The sequence below is a fragment of the Nerophis lumbriciformis genome, linkage group LG36, assembly GCF_033978685.3.
Source record: "Nerophis lumbriciformis linkage group LG36, RoL_Nlum_v2.1, whole genome shotgun sequence".
Lineage (NCBI taxonomy): Eukaryota > Metazoa > Chordata > Actinopteri > Syngnathiformes > Syngnathidae > Nerophis > Nerophis lumbriciformis.
In genome coordinates, this window is record NC_084583.2 from 26,112,754 (window position 1) to 26,132,361 (window position 19,608).

Genomic DNA, 19,608 nt, shown 5'->3' on the forward strand with positions numbered 1-19,608 from the left:
TTCAAACTCTTGCTCTTACCTAGGTGGACTCTTCACTAATGAATGTAGGGGATGGAGGCACGGTGAGCATAGAGACCAGTGCTCCAAATAAAGCGTCCATGAGCATGGTGGGAAATCCTCCCCAAACGTTGCCCCTCGAGTTTCGAAGCGATGTTAGCCTCAGTAGGCAAAACAAGACCACTCCGACAACAGACTGTAAGACAGCGAGAGCCTGCCCGGACACCGTTAATTATAACCTCAGCCCGGAACTCTCCCCGCCCCGGCAGCTCAACAATGAACCTATGTCATACTCAGACCCCGCCGGCTCGGAGAAGAGGGCAGACAAAAGAGTGGTAGAGGTCACGGACGGCGCGGCAGTCTTCACCACCCCTCAGTGGCAGAGCGGCGTCAAAGTCGGCCGGGAGGGCTCGGCCAATCCCAGGAATCACAGCAAGAAATCTCACGCGCCATCTGCTGGTTTCCAGTGCTCCCTTTTCAAAACAGCCCAGCCAGTTGCCTTCCTGCCGTCTGGCGAGTTCTCCTCCCCGCTCCGTAAAATCACTCTCCCACCAGCATTGGGGCAGATCGCGGCTCTGAGGGAAGCCACCGCCAGTCAGTTTTCAAAAGAGAGCCAACCTCAAACCTCAGGTGTAGCGGGGGCGCCCCTCATGCGGACCTATCACTATCCCTTCTCCGTGGGTCGGACTCCGGCCCCCGAGAAAAAAGCCTCTAAACTTAAAGTTAACCATTCATCCAGCAAGAAGGACAAATCCATTGGGGAGTCCTTAGCCTCTGTGGTGGCGTCCCCGGCTATCGCCCTACCGCTGAAGCACCCGTCGCTCAACCCCGGAGGTCCTACTCACTACACCTTGTCGCCCACCGCCGCCATTTGCTGCGGCTCTGCACTCGCCACCATCGCCTCTCAGAGCAGACTGCTGAACCATGTGGAGAAGGGCCTCCGCTTGGACAAGGCCGCCCTTAGCTCTCTAAAAGCCGAGGACCGCAGGGTAGCGTGCTCGCTGGAGTCGAGGGATGTTCCCCTGGATTTATCTGCGAAATCCAAACGTCTAAAATGCACAGATGACCCTTCGTCGGAGCCTCCAAATACAGAGTCCAACTTTCTGAACTCAAAGAGGAATCATTCTACGTTTAGCTCAGCTGGGAAATATCCTATTTTACCCAATACCCACAGAAATGGCTCTCATCAAAAGCAATCAACACGGCTGCAGAATCACCAACTCTCTGAACTCAAGCCTTCGTGGAGCAAGGGACCTTCACAGGACCCCATTAAAAGTATCCCCGGAACCTATGTCGGTGTGGCGAGTCCCATACTGGCCTCCACGCTTCGGGGGAAAGACGGAAAGGGGACCTTTGCGGATGAGTTTCAGAGTTTTGCTAAGCAGGAGTTCATATCTATAATAGATCAAGGTGAACAGGTGTCTTCGGGAGGAAAGAGGCCACCTTGTAAAAACACCAGCAAGAACTGTCCTGCTAAAGGAGCCTTAATGACGGCCCTCTCAAGCCCCTCCAACACACATCCAAAGCCTGGAAAAGCAGCAGGTCTGACGTGGCAAAAGTCCTCTCATCCTCCGCACCAAGTGTCCTCTGCTCAGAGGAACGTGTCACCAGGTTCCCCAAAGGCCAAGGGAACTGTAGAAGGTTCCAAGTTTCAGAGTCCGTCCACAACTGTGGATGAAACATGGGAAAAACAGTCTCCGCTGTCTAACCTTGCGTCCATCGTGAAGCAGCAAGATCCAGTTTCGCTAAGGAATGACACCGTACTGAATCTTCTCACTGCAAGCCAAGATCCACCATCCAAACAGGCTCCACCAGCATTCTGGTCCTCAGAGAACTGGCTGTGTCCAGGGGGCTTGACTCGATCCAGGAAGAGGTTTGAAAGGTTGAAAGCGGTGGAGACCTCTGAGAATAATGCAGAGCTACCTAAGCAAGGTCAGCCTCAAAGCCTCAGAAGCAGTGCATCCACCAACGGCAACAGGCTGGAGAGCCAGCTGGCGCAGGTCTTGGAGGGCGAGGCGCTGAAGGACAGCGGGGATTCGGAGAGTCCCGGCAATGCATCTCTTTTGTCGGGCGACAAGTGTGAGGAGAGAACCAATGGAACCAAAGAGGAGTTGCCAAGCAAAGCAGTGAAAGTGAAGAAAGTTAGTCCTAAGAAACCTGCAAAGGCGGAGCTGTCAAAAAAGTCTGCAGGGGAGAAAGAAGAAGACACAGGACGTCCAACCACAGGGTCTTACCAAAAGAAGGTAAGGGACACCAAACAATCTTTGATAGTACAGTGGTACCTCACTTTTGTACGCACCACTTTTCCTAAGATTCCAAAATGTTCATCACAATTTTCTTCTGCCGTCTTTGTTCTCATACGATCAATCGTTGCACGTAACAAACTACTACTACCAGCACTTTGATAAAGAAGGTGAGAAACACCGTTGAATTAAAAAAAAGTACAAGGGTAGCGTTTGCGTGGCTCTCCCTTGCCTTCCTCGTCGCCGTCTTTAATAAAGTGATGTTCATTTCATTTGTCTTTTCTGCATGAACATTATTGGTTGTTTTCATACCATTCAATCTTCGTCGGCCGTTTAACAATGAATTACTAAGGGAAAATGAGGTGCCACTGTTGTCTGACATTCCCAATAACCTCAGATATACTTATGGTCCTTTGGCAGAAGAAACAAAAATCACCTGAGTTGGAACAAAGACTTTCACTGCGGAGTAAAGACCAGATTCTAAAAGACCGGACCAGTCCCAAGGAGGATGACCACGTCAAAACAGGTATATATATTTATTTATGTGTGTGTGTGCGCGTGCGCGCGTGCGTATATCAGTGGAGGACTATAGAAAAAGCAAAGGCTCAGCAGGATACACACACACCGAGCAGGACGACACAAGAAGCTTCAATGTAAAGTAGGGGTGATCGATCCAGATGTCGATACTATCGATACCTAGTATAGTATCAGTATATAAACCATACTAAAGTGATCTTTATTTCTTATTATTATTACAGAACCATTGTTTTTTGTTATTGTTGAAGAACTCAGGGAGTGAGTCTCTGGATACAGGAAGGCTTTGTAGGCAAAAGCCAAATGATTCCAATTGTAGTTTTTGTGCACTTTATTTTGGTCAAAACATTGTAGGTGGCCCACATGTAATACATGTTCTGTTTGACAACACATGTAATACATGTTCTGTTTGACAACACATGTAATACATGTTCTGTTTGACAACACATGTAATACATGTTCTGTTTGACAACACATGTAATACATGTTCTGTTTGACAACACATGTAATACATGTTCTGTTTGACAACACATGTAATACATGTTCTGTTTGACAACACATGTAATACATGTTCTGTTTGACAACACATGTAATACATGTTCTGTTTGACAACACATGTAATACATGTTCTGTTTGACAACACATGTAATACATGTTCTGCTTGACAACACATGTAATACATGTTCTGTTTGACAACACATGTAATACATGTTCTGTTTGACAACACATGTAATACATGTTCTGTTTGACAACACATGTAATACATGTTCTGTTTGACAACACATGTAATACATGTTCTGCTTGACAACACATGTAATACATGTTCTGTTTGACAACACTGCCAGCACATTGATAATAATGTGTTTATTGCTGGGAAACTTCTACAATCTACTGTCAAAGAATTTGATGGGGACTGGAAATCAGAACAGATCTGATTCTATTAGAATGGGAAGGCCAAATGCAGGCATTATTGTCTTGATAGCTGCAATACTAGTGATTGTGAGGCCGCATGAGTGCTGCGGGGAGCTGTGGTTCAACATAACATTGTGAAGCAAAGGTCACTGAGGAGCCCCAACACACCTCCAGGGTGACAAGTGTCTTGGTAAAGAGTTTGATGGACTGGCCAAGTATGGCTCTTCCAGACCTGAACCAAACAGGGTCACCCTCAAATGTAGCGTGTCTATCATCCAACATTTCCTCCAGAGCTGAACCCAACAGGGTCACCCTCAAATGTAACATGTCTAACATCCACCATTTCCTCCAGACCTGAACCCAACATGGTCACCCTCAAACGTAACGTGTCTAACATCCACCCGTTGATCACATTAACCGTGCAGCCCTTTGAGACACTTGTGATTTAGGGCTATATAAATAAACATTGATTGATTGATTGATGAAATGTAGTTGATAATAAGTCTACTGCAATACACTGACTACTCTAAAAGATACTTACTATGTACAAAGTATTCTTCACTTTTTCCACATTCATTAATTCACAGTCTTATTCCAAAATGGAATAAATAATTTTTGTCCTCAAAATTCTACAGACAATACCCAATAATGACAATGTGCAAAAGCTATTCTAAATTATGTAAATGTATTCAAACTAAACAAAACACATGTACATACTTTAAGTATTCACAGCATTTCTTGATACACCTTTGGCAGCAATTACACCTCAAGTCTTTTTGAACACCATGCCACTAACTTGGCACACCTTCAACCATTCCTCTTTGCACCACTTCTCAAGCTCCATCAGGTTGGGTGGGAAGGTTTTCATCCTAGATGTCTCTGTACATTGCTGCATTCATCTTAGTCTGGTCAGGGAGGTGACCAAGACCATGGTCACTCTAGAGAGGAGAATCTTCCAGAAGGACAATCCACCAATCAGGCCTGTGTGGTAGAGTGGCCAGACGGAAGCCATTTCTTAGTCAAAAGTTTGCCAAAATGCACCTGAAAGACTCTCAGACCACGAGAAACTAAATGATCTGGTCTGATGGGACAAACATTGAAATGTTTGGCGTGAATGTGAGGCATTAGGTGTGTGGGAAAAAATCGATTCGAATTCGAATCGCGATTCTCACGTTGTGCGATTCAGAATCGATTCTCATTTTTAAAAATCGATTTTTATTATTTATTTTTATTATTTTTTAATTATTTATTTATTTATTTTATTTTAAAAATTAATCAATCCAACAAAACAATACACAGCAATACCATAACAATGCAATCCAATTCCAAAACCAAACCCGACCCAGCAACACTCAGAACTGCAATAAACAGAGCAATTGAGAGGAGACACAAACCAAAAGTAGTGAAACAAAAATGAATATTATCAACAACAGTATCAATATTAGTTACAATTTCAACATAGCGGTGATTAAAAATCCCTCATTGACATTATCATTAGACATTTATAAAATAAAATAAAATAAAAATAGTGGCACAGTGGCTTACACTTGCATCGCATCTCATAAGCTTGACAACACACTGTGTCCAATATTTTCACAAAGATAAAATAAGTCATATTTTTGCTTCATTTAATAGTTAAAACAAATGTACATTATTGCAATCAGTTGATAAAACATTGTCCTTTACAATTATAAAAGCTTTTTACTCTGCTTGCATGTCAGCAGACTGGGGTAGATCCTGCTGAAATCCTATGTATTGAATGAATAGACAATCCTTTTGAATCGGGAAAAATAATTGTTTTTGAATTGAGAATCGTGTTGAATTGAAAAAAAAAAATCGATTTTGAATCGAATCGTAACCCCAAGAATCGATATTGAATCGAATCGTGTGACACCCAAAGATTCACAGCCCTACCAGGCATCATGTTTGGAGGAAACCAGGCGGCGCTCATCACCAGGCCAACACCATCACTACAGTGGTGGCAGCATTATGCTGTGGGGATGCTCTTCAGCAACAGGAACTGGGAGACTAGTCAGGATAGAGGGAAAGATGAATGCAGCAATGTACAGAGACATCTAGGATGAGAACCTTCCCATTCAACGTGATGGAACTTGAGAGGTGCTGCAAAGAGGAATGGTTGAAGGTGTCCAAAGATAGGTGTGCCACGTTTGTGGCATGGTGTTCGAAAAGACTTGAGGTGTAATTGCTGCCAAAGGTGCATCAACTAAGTATTGAGCAAAGGCTGTGAATACTTATCGACATGTGATTTTTTTTTAAATTTTAAACAAATTTGCAAAATTACAAAAAACATTTCCATATTGTCATTATGGGTTATTGTGTGTGGAATTTTGAGAACAAAAAAGAATGTATTCCATTTTGGAATAAGGCAAAAAGTGTTGTGAATACTTGTTAAGAAGGTCCACCGCAGTTGGAATGTGTCACCAGCAGCTGCATGCACGTGAGGAACCCTCAAACACTTTTCATCCTCACAGATGGCGGCAGCAGTCCAGAAGGTGAAGAGACCCGTGCCTTCACCTCGCCGCTTCCCCCTGCAGAGAGCTCCTTCCCGCGACTGAGGAGAGGACGACGGCGGGCTGACGAGGCCAGGCTTGACCTCTGGGGCTTCGCCACGCCTTCTCCCCCGCCACCGCCGACCTCTCAAATGAGCCCCTCGCCTCCCCCGCGGACGCCGGCTCGCCGGCCCAGAGGAAGGCCCCGCTCCAGCCGCCTGTTGGAGCGGGACAATCAGGACAAGGGCAAGGCGGCGGACGCACAAGACTACAGCCCGGCGCAGAAGAGGCGGCGGCACTGCCGTAGCAGGAAGTACCAGACGGGGGAGTACGTCACTGAGAAGGACAAAGCTGAAGACGGAGAGCACCTTGAAGAGTCGGACAGTGGTGTCCCGGAAGGTATGAACGTGATCAACTGTGACTAGCAATGAGGTGCACTGGCTCTGTTTCAAGCCGTCATTCTACCATCAATGACTTGACATTTTCATTGTCCTTTTCACAACATCCAAATGTTCACATGTGCACTCATGTGTGTCTTCAGCACAAAAGCTTTTTTTGCCACTAAATTTACAACCGAATTTGAATTTTGTGAACTACATGTTTTACATTAAATTATGCTTACAATTTCATTGGAAAAAAATCATTGTATAAAAATTCAGTGTATAAAAAATGGATGTATAAAAACTCAGTGCAAAAATATTCAGCGTAAAAAATTCAGTGTATAAAACGTCAGTGTATAAATGGGTTGTACTTGTATAGTGCTTTTCTACCTTCAAGGTACTCAAAGCACTTTGACACTATTTCCACATTCACCCATTCACACACATATAAAAGTTCAGTGTAAAAAAAATTCAGTGTATGAAAATTCAGTGCAAAAGAATTGTGTGCCAAAAAATTCAGTGTATAAAAACTCAGTCTTTAAAAGTTCATTGTATTAAAGTTCAGTGTAAAAAAAATCAGTGTATAAAAGTTCAGTGTACAAAAATCAGTTTGTAAAAATTCAGTGTATAAAGTTCAGTGTCATAAAAGTTCAGTGGAAAAAAATTCAGTGTATGAAATGTCAGTGGAAAAAAGATCAGTGTATGAAAATTAATTGTACAAAAATTCAGTGTATAAAAGTTCAGTGTAAATAAAAATTCAGTGCAAAAAAAATCAGTGTAAAAAATTAATTGCCAAAAAAAATCAGTGTGTGTGTCTGCGTCTGTGACAGGATCGATTGCTTCAGTCTTATTTTACTGGAAGTGAGTCTTGCTTTTTGAAGCTGCACATTTTTTAGCACTGAATTTTTTTGCACTGAATTTTAAAAGATCGTTTTTTTCAATGAAATTGTCAGCATCATTTCATGTAAACAAAATTCAGTGTCAAAAAAAGCTTTTGTGACAACAAATGAACGACTTATCGGAACAACAATTGGCAAATTTGGGATATTTCTGACATCCAACATGGAGGCTCACCATCATGTCATGGTGAATGCAAGCCACAAGATGGAAGTGTCAGGTGGCTGACATCATGGAAAAGTGCCATCCTGAGCAATGTGTTGAAATGTTTACATAGACCAGTCTCGCTAACATCAACGCTGATCCTTGCAGACTCCAACACACCCCAGTGTCCGAGTCCCGCCACGTCCAGTCCAGAGTCGCCGCCACGGAAACCCTCCTTCACTCGCTCAGGCTCAGCACGCTACCAGGCCAGCGACGGATCGCCGGAGCCCAGAGACAAGCCCTCTGGCAAGAGGAAATTCAAAAGCAAGCATTTGTGCGAGGAGCAAAAGGTAAGATTCCTACACACTTTGATGTACTGGAGTTACAGCCTTCAAAAAGGATGAAATATGATGTCCGGAGGCAATAATACAGTTGTAGGACTCAATCTAAGGATAAATGAACTGGGAATTGATCAATTGCTACGCTTGTGTTTCCTTTCTTCCTCCCTGTTTTTTACAATGGATACAAAGCGTTAAAAAGCCGGTAGACTCAGAATACTTCCTGTCAACGTGCTGATGCCAGAAAATCAACTGCAAATTTCAGCTCAAGTGGCTCACTTTTCAGAAGTGGGTTCAAGGCCGATTGGCAACACTAAATGGTCCCTAGTGTGTGAATGTGAGTGGGAATGTTGTCTATCTGTGTTGGCCCTGCGATGAGGTGGGGACTTGCCCAGGGTGTACCCCGTCTTCCACCCGAATGCAGCTGAGATAGGCTCCAGCACCCCCCCGCCACCCCGAAAGGGATAAGCGGTAGAAAATGGATGGATGGGTTCAAGGCCGTGGATTGTAAACCCAGAGTGGCGTTGTGCACTTTGCTCAATGCATTAAAGGCAGGCAGCAGTTGCCAAAGCCACTTTTGCTGTCGCCACCACAACTGTCAGCTGCTGCTACCACTACAGACAAATCAATCAATCAATAGAAAGTCATTCTAAAATGAAAGTCTTGCAAGCCAATTCTAATTCCTTTGATTGTAAAAGTTCATGACAACTTTTCAACGATTCAAGATGATCATTGTCAAATGTTTACAAACACCTGTAAGCATTTGAGCAGATATACCGTATTTTCCGCACTATAAGCCGCCCCGGGTTATTAGCCGCACCTTCAATGAATGGCATATTTCAAAACTTTGTCCACCTATAAGCCGCCCCGGACTATAAGTCGCGCCTACGCTGCGTTAAAGGGAATGTCAAAAAAACAGTCAGATAGGTCAGTCAAACTTTAATAATATATTAAAAACCAGAGTTCTAACAACTCTGTCCCAAAATGTACGCAAATGTGCAATCACAAACATAGTAAAATTCAAAATAGTGCAGAGCAATAGCAACATAATGTTGCTCGAACGTTAATGTCACAACACACAAAATAAACATAGCGCTCACTTTCTGAAGTTATTCTTCATTCGTAAATCCTTCGAATTCTTCGTCTTCGGTGTCCGAATTGAAAAGTTGGGCAAATGTGGGATCCAAAATGGCCGGTTCCGTCTCGTCGAAGTCATCGGAGTCAGTGTCACTGTTGTCCAGCAGTTCTGTGAATCCTGCCTTCCGGAAAGCTCGGACCACAGTTGTGACCGAAATATCTGCCCAGGCATTTACGATCCACGGGCAGATGTTGGCGTATGTCGTCCGGCGCTGTCTGCCTGTCTTAGTGAAGGTGTGTTCGCCTTCGGTCATCCATTGTTCCCACGCCGTTCGCAGTCGTGATTTGAATGCCCTGTTGACACCAATATCTAGCAGCTGGAGGTCTTTTGTCAATCCACCCGGAATGACGGCGAGTATTGAATTAAGCGCGTAAGCGTGTCTCTTAATGTGATGTTATGAGCTAGCAAATATAACAACTACACTACCCAGCATGCAACGATAGTGACGAGCATGCGCGGTAGCCCTGAGAAGCGTTGTTGTATGCTGGGAGTTAGAATGTGGTTATGAGCACGCTGTGAGTAAACGTTGAGAACTCAGTTAACACGCCTCGTCTGCATTATTTATAATTAGACAGACAACACACTTAATAGGAGCCATTTTGGGGTCTTTACATAAACACACAAATGGAAATGAAACGTCACATATCCCAGCATGCACCGCGCGCTTCTTCTACGGGGAAAAAAGATGGCGGCTGTTTACCGTAGTTGCGAGACCTAAACTTTATGAAAATTAATATTAATATTAATCCATATATAAGGCGCACCGGGTTATAAGCCGCACTGTCAGCTTTTGAGAACATTTGTGGTTTTTAGGCGCGGCTTATAGTGCGGAAAATACGGTAATAACATTACATTTTTTTCATTGGCTTTAAAAATGGCATTAAAAAGCATGACATTATATTTGCTGATAGCACACGCAAAGCTGATCTACTAAACGTGTGCAATGTGGATTGTGTCTATTAAAGGGCAACTGCACTTTTTTTTGCAATGTTGCCTATCGCTCACAATCATTATGAGAGACATGAACACACATCATAAATGATAAATAAATAAATGGGTTGTACTTGTATAGCGCTTTTCTACCTTCAAGGTACTCAAAGCGCTTTGACACTACTTCCACATTTACCCATTCACACACACATTCACACACTGATGGAGGGAGCTGCCATGCAAGGCGCTAACCAGCACCCATCAGGAGCAAGGGTGAAGTGTCTTGCTCAGGACACAACGGACATGACGAGGTTGGTACTAGGTGGGGATTGAACCAGGGACCCTCGGGTCGCGCACGGCCACTCTCCCACTGCGCCACGCCGTCATCACCTTCATAACAATATGTAATGTGTACAATATACACATTGCAAGTATATGTATAATGTAGTAACAGACACCATCATAACAATATGTAATATGCACAATATACACACTGCAAGTATATATATCATGTAGTAACAGACACCTTCATAACAATATGTAATATATACATTATACACACTACAAGTATATATATAATGTAGTAACAGACACCTTCATAACAATATGTAATATGCACAATATACACACTGCAAGTATATATATCATGTAGTAACAGACACCTTCATAACAATATGTAATATATACATTATACACACTACAAGTATATATATAATGTAGTAACAGACACCTTCATAACAATATGTAATATGTACAATATACACACTGCAAGTATATATATATATATATATATATATATATATATACAAACCCCATTTCCATATGAGTTGGGAAATTGTGTTAGATGTAAATATAAACGGAATACAATGATTTGCAAATCCTTTTCAAGCCATATTCAGTTGAATATGCTACAAAGACAACATATTTGATGTTCAAACTCATAAACTTTATTTTTTTTGTGCAAATAATAATTAACTTAGAATTTCATGGCTGCAACACGTGCCAAAGTAGTTGGGAAAGGGCATGTTCACCACTGTGTTACATGGCCTTTCCTTTTAACAACACTCAGTAAACGTTTGGGAACTGAGGAGACACATTTTTGAAGCTTCTCAAGTGGAATTCTTTCCCATATATATATATATATATATATATATATATATATATATATATATATATATATATATATATATATATATATATATATATATATACATATATATATACATATATATATATATATATATATATATATATATATATACATATATATACAAATATATATATATATACTTGCAGTGTGTATATTGTACATATTGCTATGAAGGTGTCTGTTACTACATGATATATATATATATATATATATATATATATATATATATATATATATATATATATATATATATATATATCTGGTATCAGTGTGGATGATATATATATATATATATATATATATATATGTATATATATATATATATATATCATCCACACTGATACCAGATATATATATATATATATATATATATATACATATATATATATATATATATATATATATATATATATATATCTGGTATCAGTGTGGATGATATATATATATCATGTAGTAACAGACACCTTCATAGCAATATGTAATATGTACAATATGCACACTGCAAGTATATATATAATGTAGTATCAGACACCATCATAACAATATGTAATATGTACAATATTTACCGTATTTTTATCATTTTAATAATTTCCGGAACTAATTATTCGGCGCATTTATTTCCATTTCCATAGCAGCGCATATCTGACTTCTGGCAACAACCCTTTCTGGATACAAAACACATACCTGTATGTTTTCTAGGATTAAAGGCCTCACCTTTTCTCCTCCAAACATATTGCTGGGTATTGTGGCCAAACAGATCCATTTTTGTTTCATCTGACATCACATGGACAAAGATAAGACCTTCTGGAGGAAAGTTCTGTGGTCAGATGAAACAAAAATGGAGCTGTTTGGCCACAATACCCAGCAATATGTTTGGAGGAGAAAAGGTGAGGCCTTTAATCCCAGGAACACCATGCCTACCGTCAAGCATGGTGGTGGTAGTATTATGCTCTGGGCCTGTTTTGCTGCCAATGGAACTGCTGCTTTAAATGGGACAATGAAAAAGGAGGATTACTTTTGACCCAGCACATTTGCTCACATTTTCAGTAGAGCCATAATACATTCATAAAAGAAGCAAACTTCATGAATGTTTTTTGTGACCAACAAGTATGTGCTCCAATCACTACATCACAACAAAATAAGAGTTGTAGAAATGATTGGAAACTCAAGACAGCCATGACATGATGTTCTTTACTCGTGTATGTACACTTTTGACCACCACTGTATATTGTCTCACACATGTAATACATATTGTCTCACACATGTAATATATATTGTCTCACACATGTAATATATATTGTCTCACACATTGTAATATATATTGTCTCACACATGTAATATATATTGTCTCACACATGTAATATATATTGTCTCACACATGTAATATATATTGTCTCACACATGTAATATATATTGTCTCACACATGTAATATATATTGTCTCACACATGTAATATATATTGTCTCACACATGTAATATATATTGTCTCACACATGTAATATATATTGTCTCACACATGTAATATATATTGTCTCACACATGTAATATATATTGTCTCACACATGTAATATATATTGTCTCACACATGTAATATATATTGTCTCACACATTGTAATATATATTGTCTCACACATGTAATATATATTGTCTCACACATGTAATATATATTGTCTCACACATTGTAATATATATTGTCTCACACATGTAATATATATTGTCTCACACATGTAATATATATTGTCTCACACATGTAATATATATTGTCTCACACATGTAATATATATTGTCTCACACATGTAATATATATTGTCTCACACATGTAATATATATTGTCTCACACATGTAATATATATTGTCTCACACATGTAATATATATTGTCTCACACATGTAATATATATTGTCTCACACATGTAATATATATTGTCTCACACATGTAATATATATTGTCTCACACATGTAATACATATTGTCTCACACATGTAATACATATTGTCTCACACATGTAATACATATTGTCTCACACATGTAATATATATTGTCTCACACATGTAATATATATTGTCTCACACATGTAATATATATTGTCTCACACATGTAATATATATTGTCTCACACATGTAATATATATTGTCTCACACATGTAATATATATTGTCTCACACATTGTAATATATATTGTCTCACACATGTAATATATATTGTCACATTAAGATCTGGTATCAGTGTGGATATTTCAGGAGGGATCCTCACATTAAGATCTGGTATCAGTGTGGATATTTCAGTAGGGGTCCTCACATTAAGATCTGGTATCAGTGTGGATATTTCAGTAGGGATCCTCACATTAAGATCTGGTATCAGTGGTGTGGATCTTTCAGTAGGGATCCTCACATTAAGATCTGGTATCATTGGTGTGGATATTTCAGTATGGATCCTCACATTAAGATCTGGTATCAGTGTGGATATTTCAGTAGGGATCCTCACATTAAGATCTGGTATCAGTGTGGATATTTCAGTAGGGATCCTCACACAAAGATCTGGTATCAGTGTGGATATTTCAGTATTGATCCTCACATTAAGATCTGGTATCAGTGGTGTGGATATTTCAGTATGGATCCTCACATAAAGATCTGGTATCAGTGGTGTAGATATTTCAGTATGGATCCTCACATAAAGATCTGGTGTCAGTGTGGATATTTCAGTATGGATCCTCACATAAAGATCTGGTATCAGTGGTGTAGATATTTCAGTATGGATCCTCACATAAAGATCTGGTATCAGTGTGGATATTTCAGTATGGATCCTCACATAAAGATCTGGTATCAGTGTGGATATTTCAGTATGGATCCTCACATTAAGATCTGGTATCAGTATGGATATTTCAGTATGGATCCTCACATAAAGATCTGGTGTCAGTGTGGATATTTCAGTATGGATCCTCACATTAAGATATGGTATCAGTATGGATATTTCAGTATGGATCCTCACATAAAGATCTGGTATCAGTGTGGATATTTCAGTATGGATCCTCACATAAAGATCTGGTATCAGTGTGGATATTTCAGTAGGGATCCTCACATAAAGATCTGGTATCAGCGTGGATATTTCAGTATGGATCCTCACATAAAGATCTGGTATTAGTGTGGATATTTCAGTAGGGATCCTCACATTAAGATCTGGTATCAGTGTGGATATTTCAGTAGGGATCCTCACACAAAGATCTGGTATCAGTGTGGATATTTCAGTATTGATCCTCACATTAAGATCTGGTATCAGTGGTGTGGATATTTCAGTATGGATCCTCACATAAAGATCTGGTATCAGTGGTGTAGATATTTCAGTATGGATCCTCACATAAAGATCTGGTATCAGTGGTGTAGATATTTCAGTATGGATCCTCACATAAAGATCTGGTATCAGTGTGGATATTTCAGTATGGATCCTCACATAAAGATCTGGTATCAGTGTGGATATTTCAGTATGGATCCTCACATTAAGATCTGGTATCAGTATGGATATTTCAGTATGGATCCTCACATAAAGTTCTGGTGTCAGTGTGGATATTTCAGTATGGATCCTCACATTAAGATATGGTATCAGTATGGATATTTCAGTATGGATCCTCACATAAAGATCTGGTATCAGTGTGGATATTTCAGTATGGATCCTCACATAAAGATCTGGTATCAGTGTGGATATTTCAGTAGGGATCCTCACATAAAGATCTGGTGTTAGTGTGGATATTTCAGTAGGGATCCTCACATAAAGATCTGGTATCAGTGTGGATATTTCAGTAGGGATCCTCACATTAAGATCTGGTATCAGTGTGGATATTTCAGTATGGATCCTCACATTAAGATCTGGTATCAGTGGTGTGGATATTTCAGTATGGATCCTCACTTCAGTATCTGGTATCAGTGGTGTGGATATTTAAGTAGGGATCCTCACATAAAGATCTGGTATCAGTGGTGTGGATATTTCAGTGGGGATCCTCACATAAAGATCTGGTATCAGCGGTGTGGATATTTCAGTATGGATCCTCACATAAAGATCTGGTATCAGTGTGGATATTTCAGTATGGATCCTCACATAAAGATCTGGTATCAGTGTGGATATTTCAGTAGGGATCCTCACATAAAGATCTGGTATCAGCGGTGTGGATATTTCAGTATGGATCCTCACATAAAGATCTGGTATCAGCGTGGATATTTCAGTATGGATCCTCACATAAAGATCTGGTATCAGCGGCGTGGATATTTCAGTATGGATCCTCACATAAAGATCTGCTATCAGCGGTGTGGATCTTTGTATTGCTAAATAAATGCACTTGTTCACAATGCATTCCACTGGACTGATGTCATCACGGTTTCAGACGAGGACCAAGCGCAGCGGCTCAGGCAAACGCTCCGCCTCCACAGGCCCGGATGAGAGCAGCCCCCCGCCCTCTGCCTCCAAAAGCCTGGTGTCATGGCCGCCCAGCAAGAAGGAGTCCCCTCCCAAGCGGCCCGTGCCCCCGGAGGTGCGACGGCTGATCGTGAATAAAAACGCCGGGGAGACGCTGCTGCAGCGTGCTGCCCGCTTGGGCTATCAGGTAGAAAAGCCCTTACTTTGAAAGGTCAACTAGTTTGTCAACGTCTTCCTGCCTCTTGCAGGAAGTGGTGCAGTACTGCCTAGAAAAGGACCTGAGGGAGGTCAACCGGCGAGACAACGCGGGCTACACGGCGCTGCACGAGGCCTGCTCTCGCGGCTGGACGCAGATTGTCCAGATGCTGCTCCGACACGGGGCCGACGTCAACTGCAGCGCTCAGGACGGAACACGGTGAGACATTCATTCTTCTCCTCAAAATTCTACACACAATACCCCATAAGATTTTTGAAAACAGTCGCAAATTGATGAAAAGTAAAAAATCACATGTCCATAGTGAAGCATGATGGTGGCAGCATCATGCTGTGGGGATGGAACTGGGAGACTAGTCAGGATAGAGAGAAAGAGGAATGCAGCAATGTACAGAGACATCTAGGATGAGAACCTTCCCATCCAACCTGATGGAGCTTGAGAGGTGCTGTAAAGAGGAATGAGAGAAAGTGCCCAAAGATAGGTTTGCATGGTATTCAAAAAGACTTAAGGTGGAATTGCTGCCAAAGGTGCATCAACTAAGTATTGAGATTTTTAAACCTTTAAAAAAACATTTTCACATTGTCAATATGGGCTATTGTGTTTAGAATGTTGAGGGGAAAAATGAATTTAGTCCATTTTGTAACATTGTAAAATGTGTGAATACTGTCCATGACATAATCAGTGGTTCAAAGTAGAGATGTCCGATAATGGCTTTTTTGCCGATATTGTCCAACTCTTAATTACCGATTCCGATATCAATTGATACCGATACATACAGTCGTGGAATTAACACATTATTATGCCTAAGTTTGTCGTGATGCCCCGCTGGATGCATTATAACCTACTCAGTGGCCTAGTGGCTAGAGTGTCCGTCCTGAGATCGGTAGGTTGGGAGTTCAAATCCCGGCCGAGTCATACCAAAGACTATAAAAATGGGACCCATTACCTCCCTGCTTGGCACTCAGCATCAAGGGTTGGAATTGGGGGTTAAATCACCAAAATGATTCCCGGGCGCAGCCACCGCTGCTGCCCACTGCTCCCCTCACCTCCCAGGGGGTGATCAAGGGTGATGGGTCAAATGCAGAGAATAATTTCGCCACACCTAGTGTGTGTGTGACAATCATTGGTACTTTAACTTTTTAACTTTTAACAATGTAACAAGGTTTTCCAAAATAAATTCATTGATTGAAACTTGTATTAGTAGATTGCACAGTACAGTACATATTCCCTACAATTGACCACTAAATGGTATCACCCCAATAAGTTTTTACACTTGTTTAAGTCGGGGTTCACGTTAATCAATTCATGGTAATCAACTCCAGTTATGGAAAAAAAGTGCCAACATGGCAGTGCCATATTTATTATTGAAGTCATGAAGTGCATTATTTTTTTTAACATGCCTCAAAACAGCAGTTTGGAATTTGGGACATGCTCTCCCGTAGATAATCCTGATACCCACTACAACTATGGGAAATACTATATTTTGACTTTCACAAAGTGCTTTTTTGTTTTAAACATGCCTCAAAACAACAGCTACAAAAACAATGAAGGCACACAGCTTCAGTCCAGAGTATACTAGAGTAATAAAGTAAACAATAACATAGTCCTCCTTTAGTGCAATACTGCCTGGTATACTGTATGACAGGAAATGATCATCTGCCCTTGTATGAGTAACACAAATGTGCTGCAAGCTAGTGGTGAGTGCTTGAAGTGGCCTAGCAGTCTTCTGAAATGCTGCGTTGAGACAGGACACCTGCGCTCACTGCAAGCTGCAAAGTGTGTGCCATGCAGGGCAGACTAGCCACACCAAACTCCACCCTAGCTTTTGCCATACTGCGTACATTGTCCCTGACCACAACATACTGCGTGTGTTGTCCCTGACCACAACATACTGCGTGTGTTGTCCCTGACCACAACATACTGTGTGTGTTGTCCCTGACCACAACATACTGCGTACATTGTCCCTGACCACAACATACTGTGTGTGTTGTCCCTGACCACAACATACTGTGTGTGTTGTCCCTGACCACAACATACTGCGTACATTGTCCCTGACCACAACATACTGTGTGTGTTGTCCCTGACCACAACATACTGTGTGTGTTGTCCCTGACCACAACATATTGCTTCTCCCTACGTCCGTTTAAAAAGTCATTAATTTTACTTTTTAAAACCGATACCGATAATTTCCGATATTACATTTTAAAGCATTTATCGGCCGATATCGGCCAACATCTCAAGTTCAAAGTATTTCTACTTCAAAGCAGCAATAACCCTATTGATCTTACAAAGCAGCAATAACCCTATTGATCTTCAGCATCAGCTGACTCCTTGCCATCAAAGGCCAAATAAGTTCCTGGTATCTCCAGAGGAAGTGATGATGTGATGGACACCTTTACTGCAGACAATTGAGACAAGGGATATGATTATTAAGAAAGGAAATATTTTCACAGTAAGAGCATAAACAAGTGTTTTTCAACAAGGTTAGATAGAGCTCTGTAAACAGGAAATCCAGGAGCCTTGATTGTGTAGATGACACAACTCACTTCAACACTTCATCATATCCTCTAAGTGCTGGAAACACCACAGTTAGCTTTGATGTTAGCATTTCGTGTGTCTATGTTGTCATTCCACAAGACTCAGGTCAAAGTGTTGATGTCCAAGATCCACGGCTGCTTAGCCTGAATGTCCGACCCGGCTGTTGTCCTTGGAAAAGTGGAGATGTGTTATTGATGAGGCAGGAGTTGAAGTCCATCAACAAGGCTCTGCCAAAAAGTGGTCAGCCTGAGAAAGTGGTGGTGGTGATGATTGAGTAGTACCTGGGTGTTGTTGACATACTCTAGTAGAGTTCCTTCTTAACCTGGACAATATTTGTCCAACACAATACTCTGGCTTCCTCCCACCTCTGAAGACATGCAACCTGGGGATAGGCTCCTCCCACCTCCAAAGACATGCAACCTGGGGATAGGCCCCTCCCACCTCCAAAGACATGCAACCTGGGGATAGGCTGATTGGCAACACAATATGGTCCCTAGTGTCTGTCTGTGTTGGCCCTGTGATGAGGTGGACACTTGTCCAGGGTGTACCCCGCCTTCCTTGTCCAGGGTCTACGCTGCCTTCCTTGTCCAGGGTGTACCCTGCCTTCTTTGTCCAGGGTGTACCCCGCCTTCCTTGTCCAGGGTGTACCCCGCCTTCCTTGTCCAGGGTCTACCCCGCCTACCTTGTCCAGGGTCTACCCCGCCTTCCTTGTCTAGGGTGTACCTTGCCTTCCTTGTCCAGGGTGTACTCCTGACTCCTGACAGTGAAGTGACATGTAATGAATGAGAGGTGAAAGGTCAGAGGTTGGTGTTGGGAAGTCATGAAAGTAAGAATGTATTGATTAGAGTGATGTGTTTGTCCCTAAAAGAATGCTATTGATGTTGTATGAAGATGCTGACACATGTGTACGTCTGGCCCGCAGCCCCCTCCATGTCCCTAAAAGAATACTATTGATGTTGTACAAACCCCGTTTCCATATGAGTTGGGAAATTGTGTTAGATGTAAATATAAACAGAATACAATGATTTGCAAATCATTTTCAACCCATATTCAGTTGAATATGCTACAAAGACAACATATTTGATGTTCAAACTCATAAACATTTTTTTTTTGCAAATAATAATTAACTTTAGAATTTGATGCCAGCAACACGTGACAAAGAAGTTGGGAAAGGTGGCAATAAATACTGATAAAGTTGAGGAATGCTCATCAAACACTTATTTGGAACATCCCACAGGTGTGCAGGCTAATTGGGAACAGGTGGGTGCCATGATTGGGTATA

The 19,608-nt window shown here is 41.2% G+C and overlaps 1 protein-coding gene across 4 annotated transcripts in view; it reads left to right on the top strand.

The window, feature by feature from the left end:
- The window catches only part of bcorl1 (BCL6 corepressor-like 1), a 38,015-nt gene that overhangs the window by 9,835 nt on the left and 8,572 nt on the right, over window positions 1–19,608 (top strand). For 3 of the 4 annotated variants that reach the window (XM_061930182.1, XM_061930181.1, XM_061930184.1), the window contains exons 3-8: window positions 24–2,240; window positions 2,661–2,766; window positions 6,179–6,595; window positions 7,786–7,967; window positions 15,543–15,761; window positions 15,823–15,989. In XM_061930182.1, coding sequence (XP_061786166.1) covers window positions 24–2,240; window positions 2,661–2,766; window positions 6,179–6,595; window positions 7,786–7,967; window positions 15,543–15,761; window positions 15,823–15,989 — 3,308 coding nt within the window. The remainder of the gene's footprint in view (window positions 1–23; window positions 2,241–2,660; window positions 2,767–6,178; window positions 6,596–7,785; window positions 7,968–15,542; window positions 15,762–15,822; window positions 15,990–19,608) is intronic. The other variant, XM_061930183.1, reaches the window with a different exon arrangement.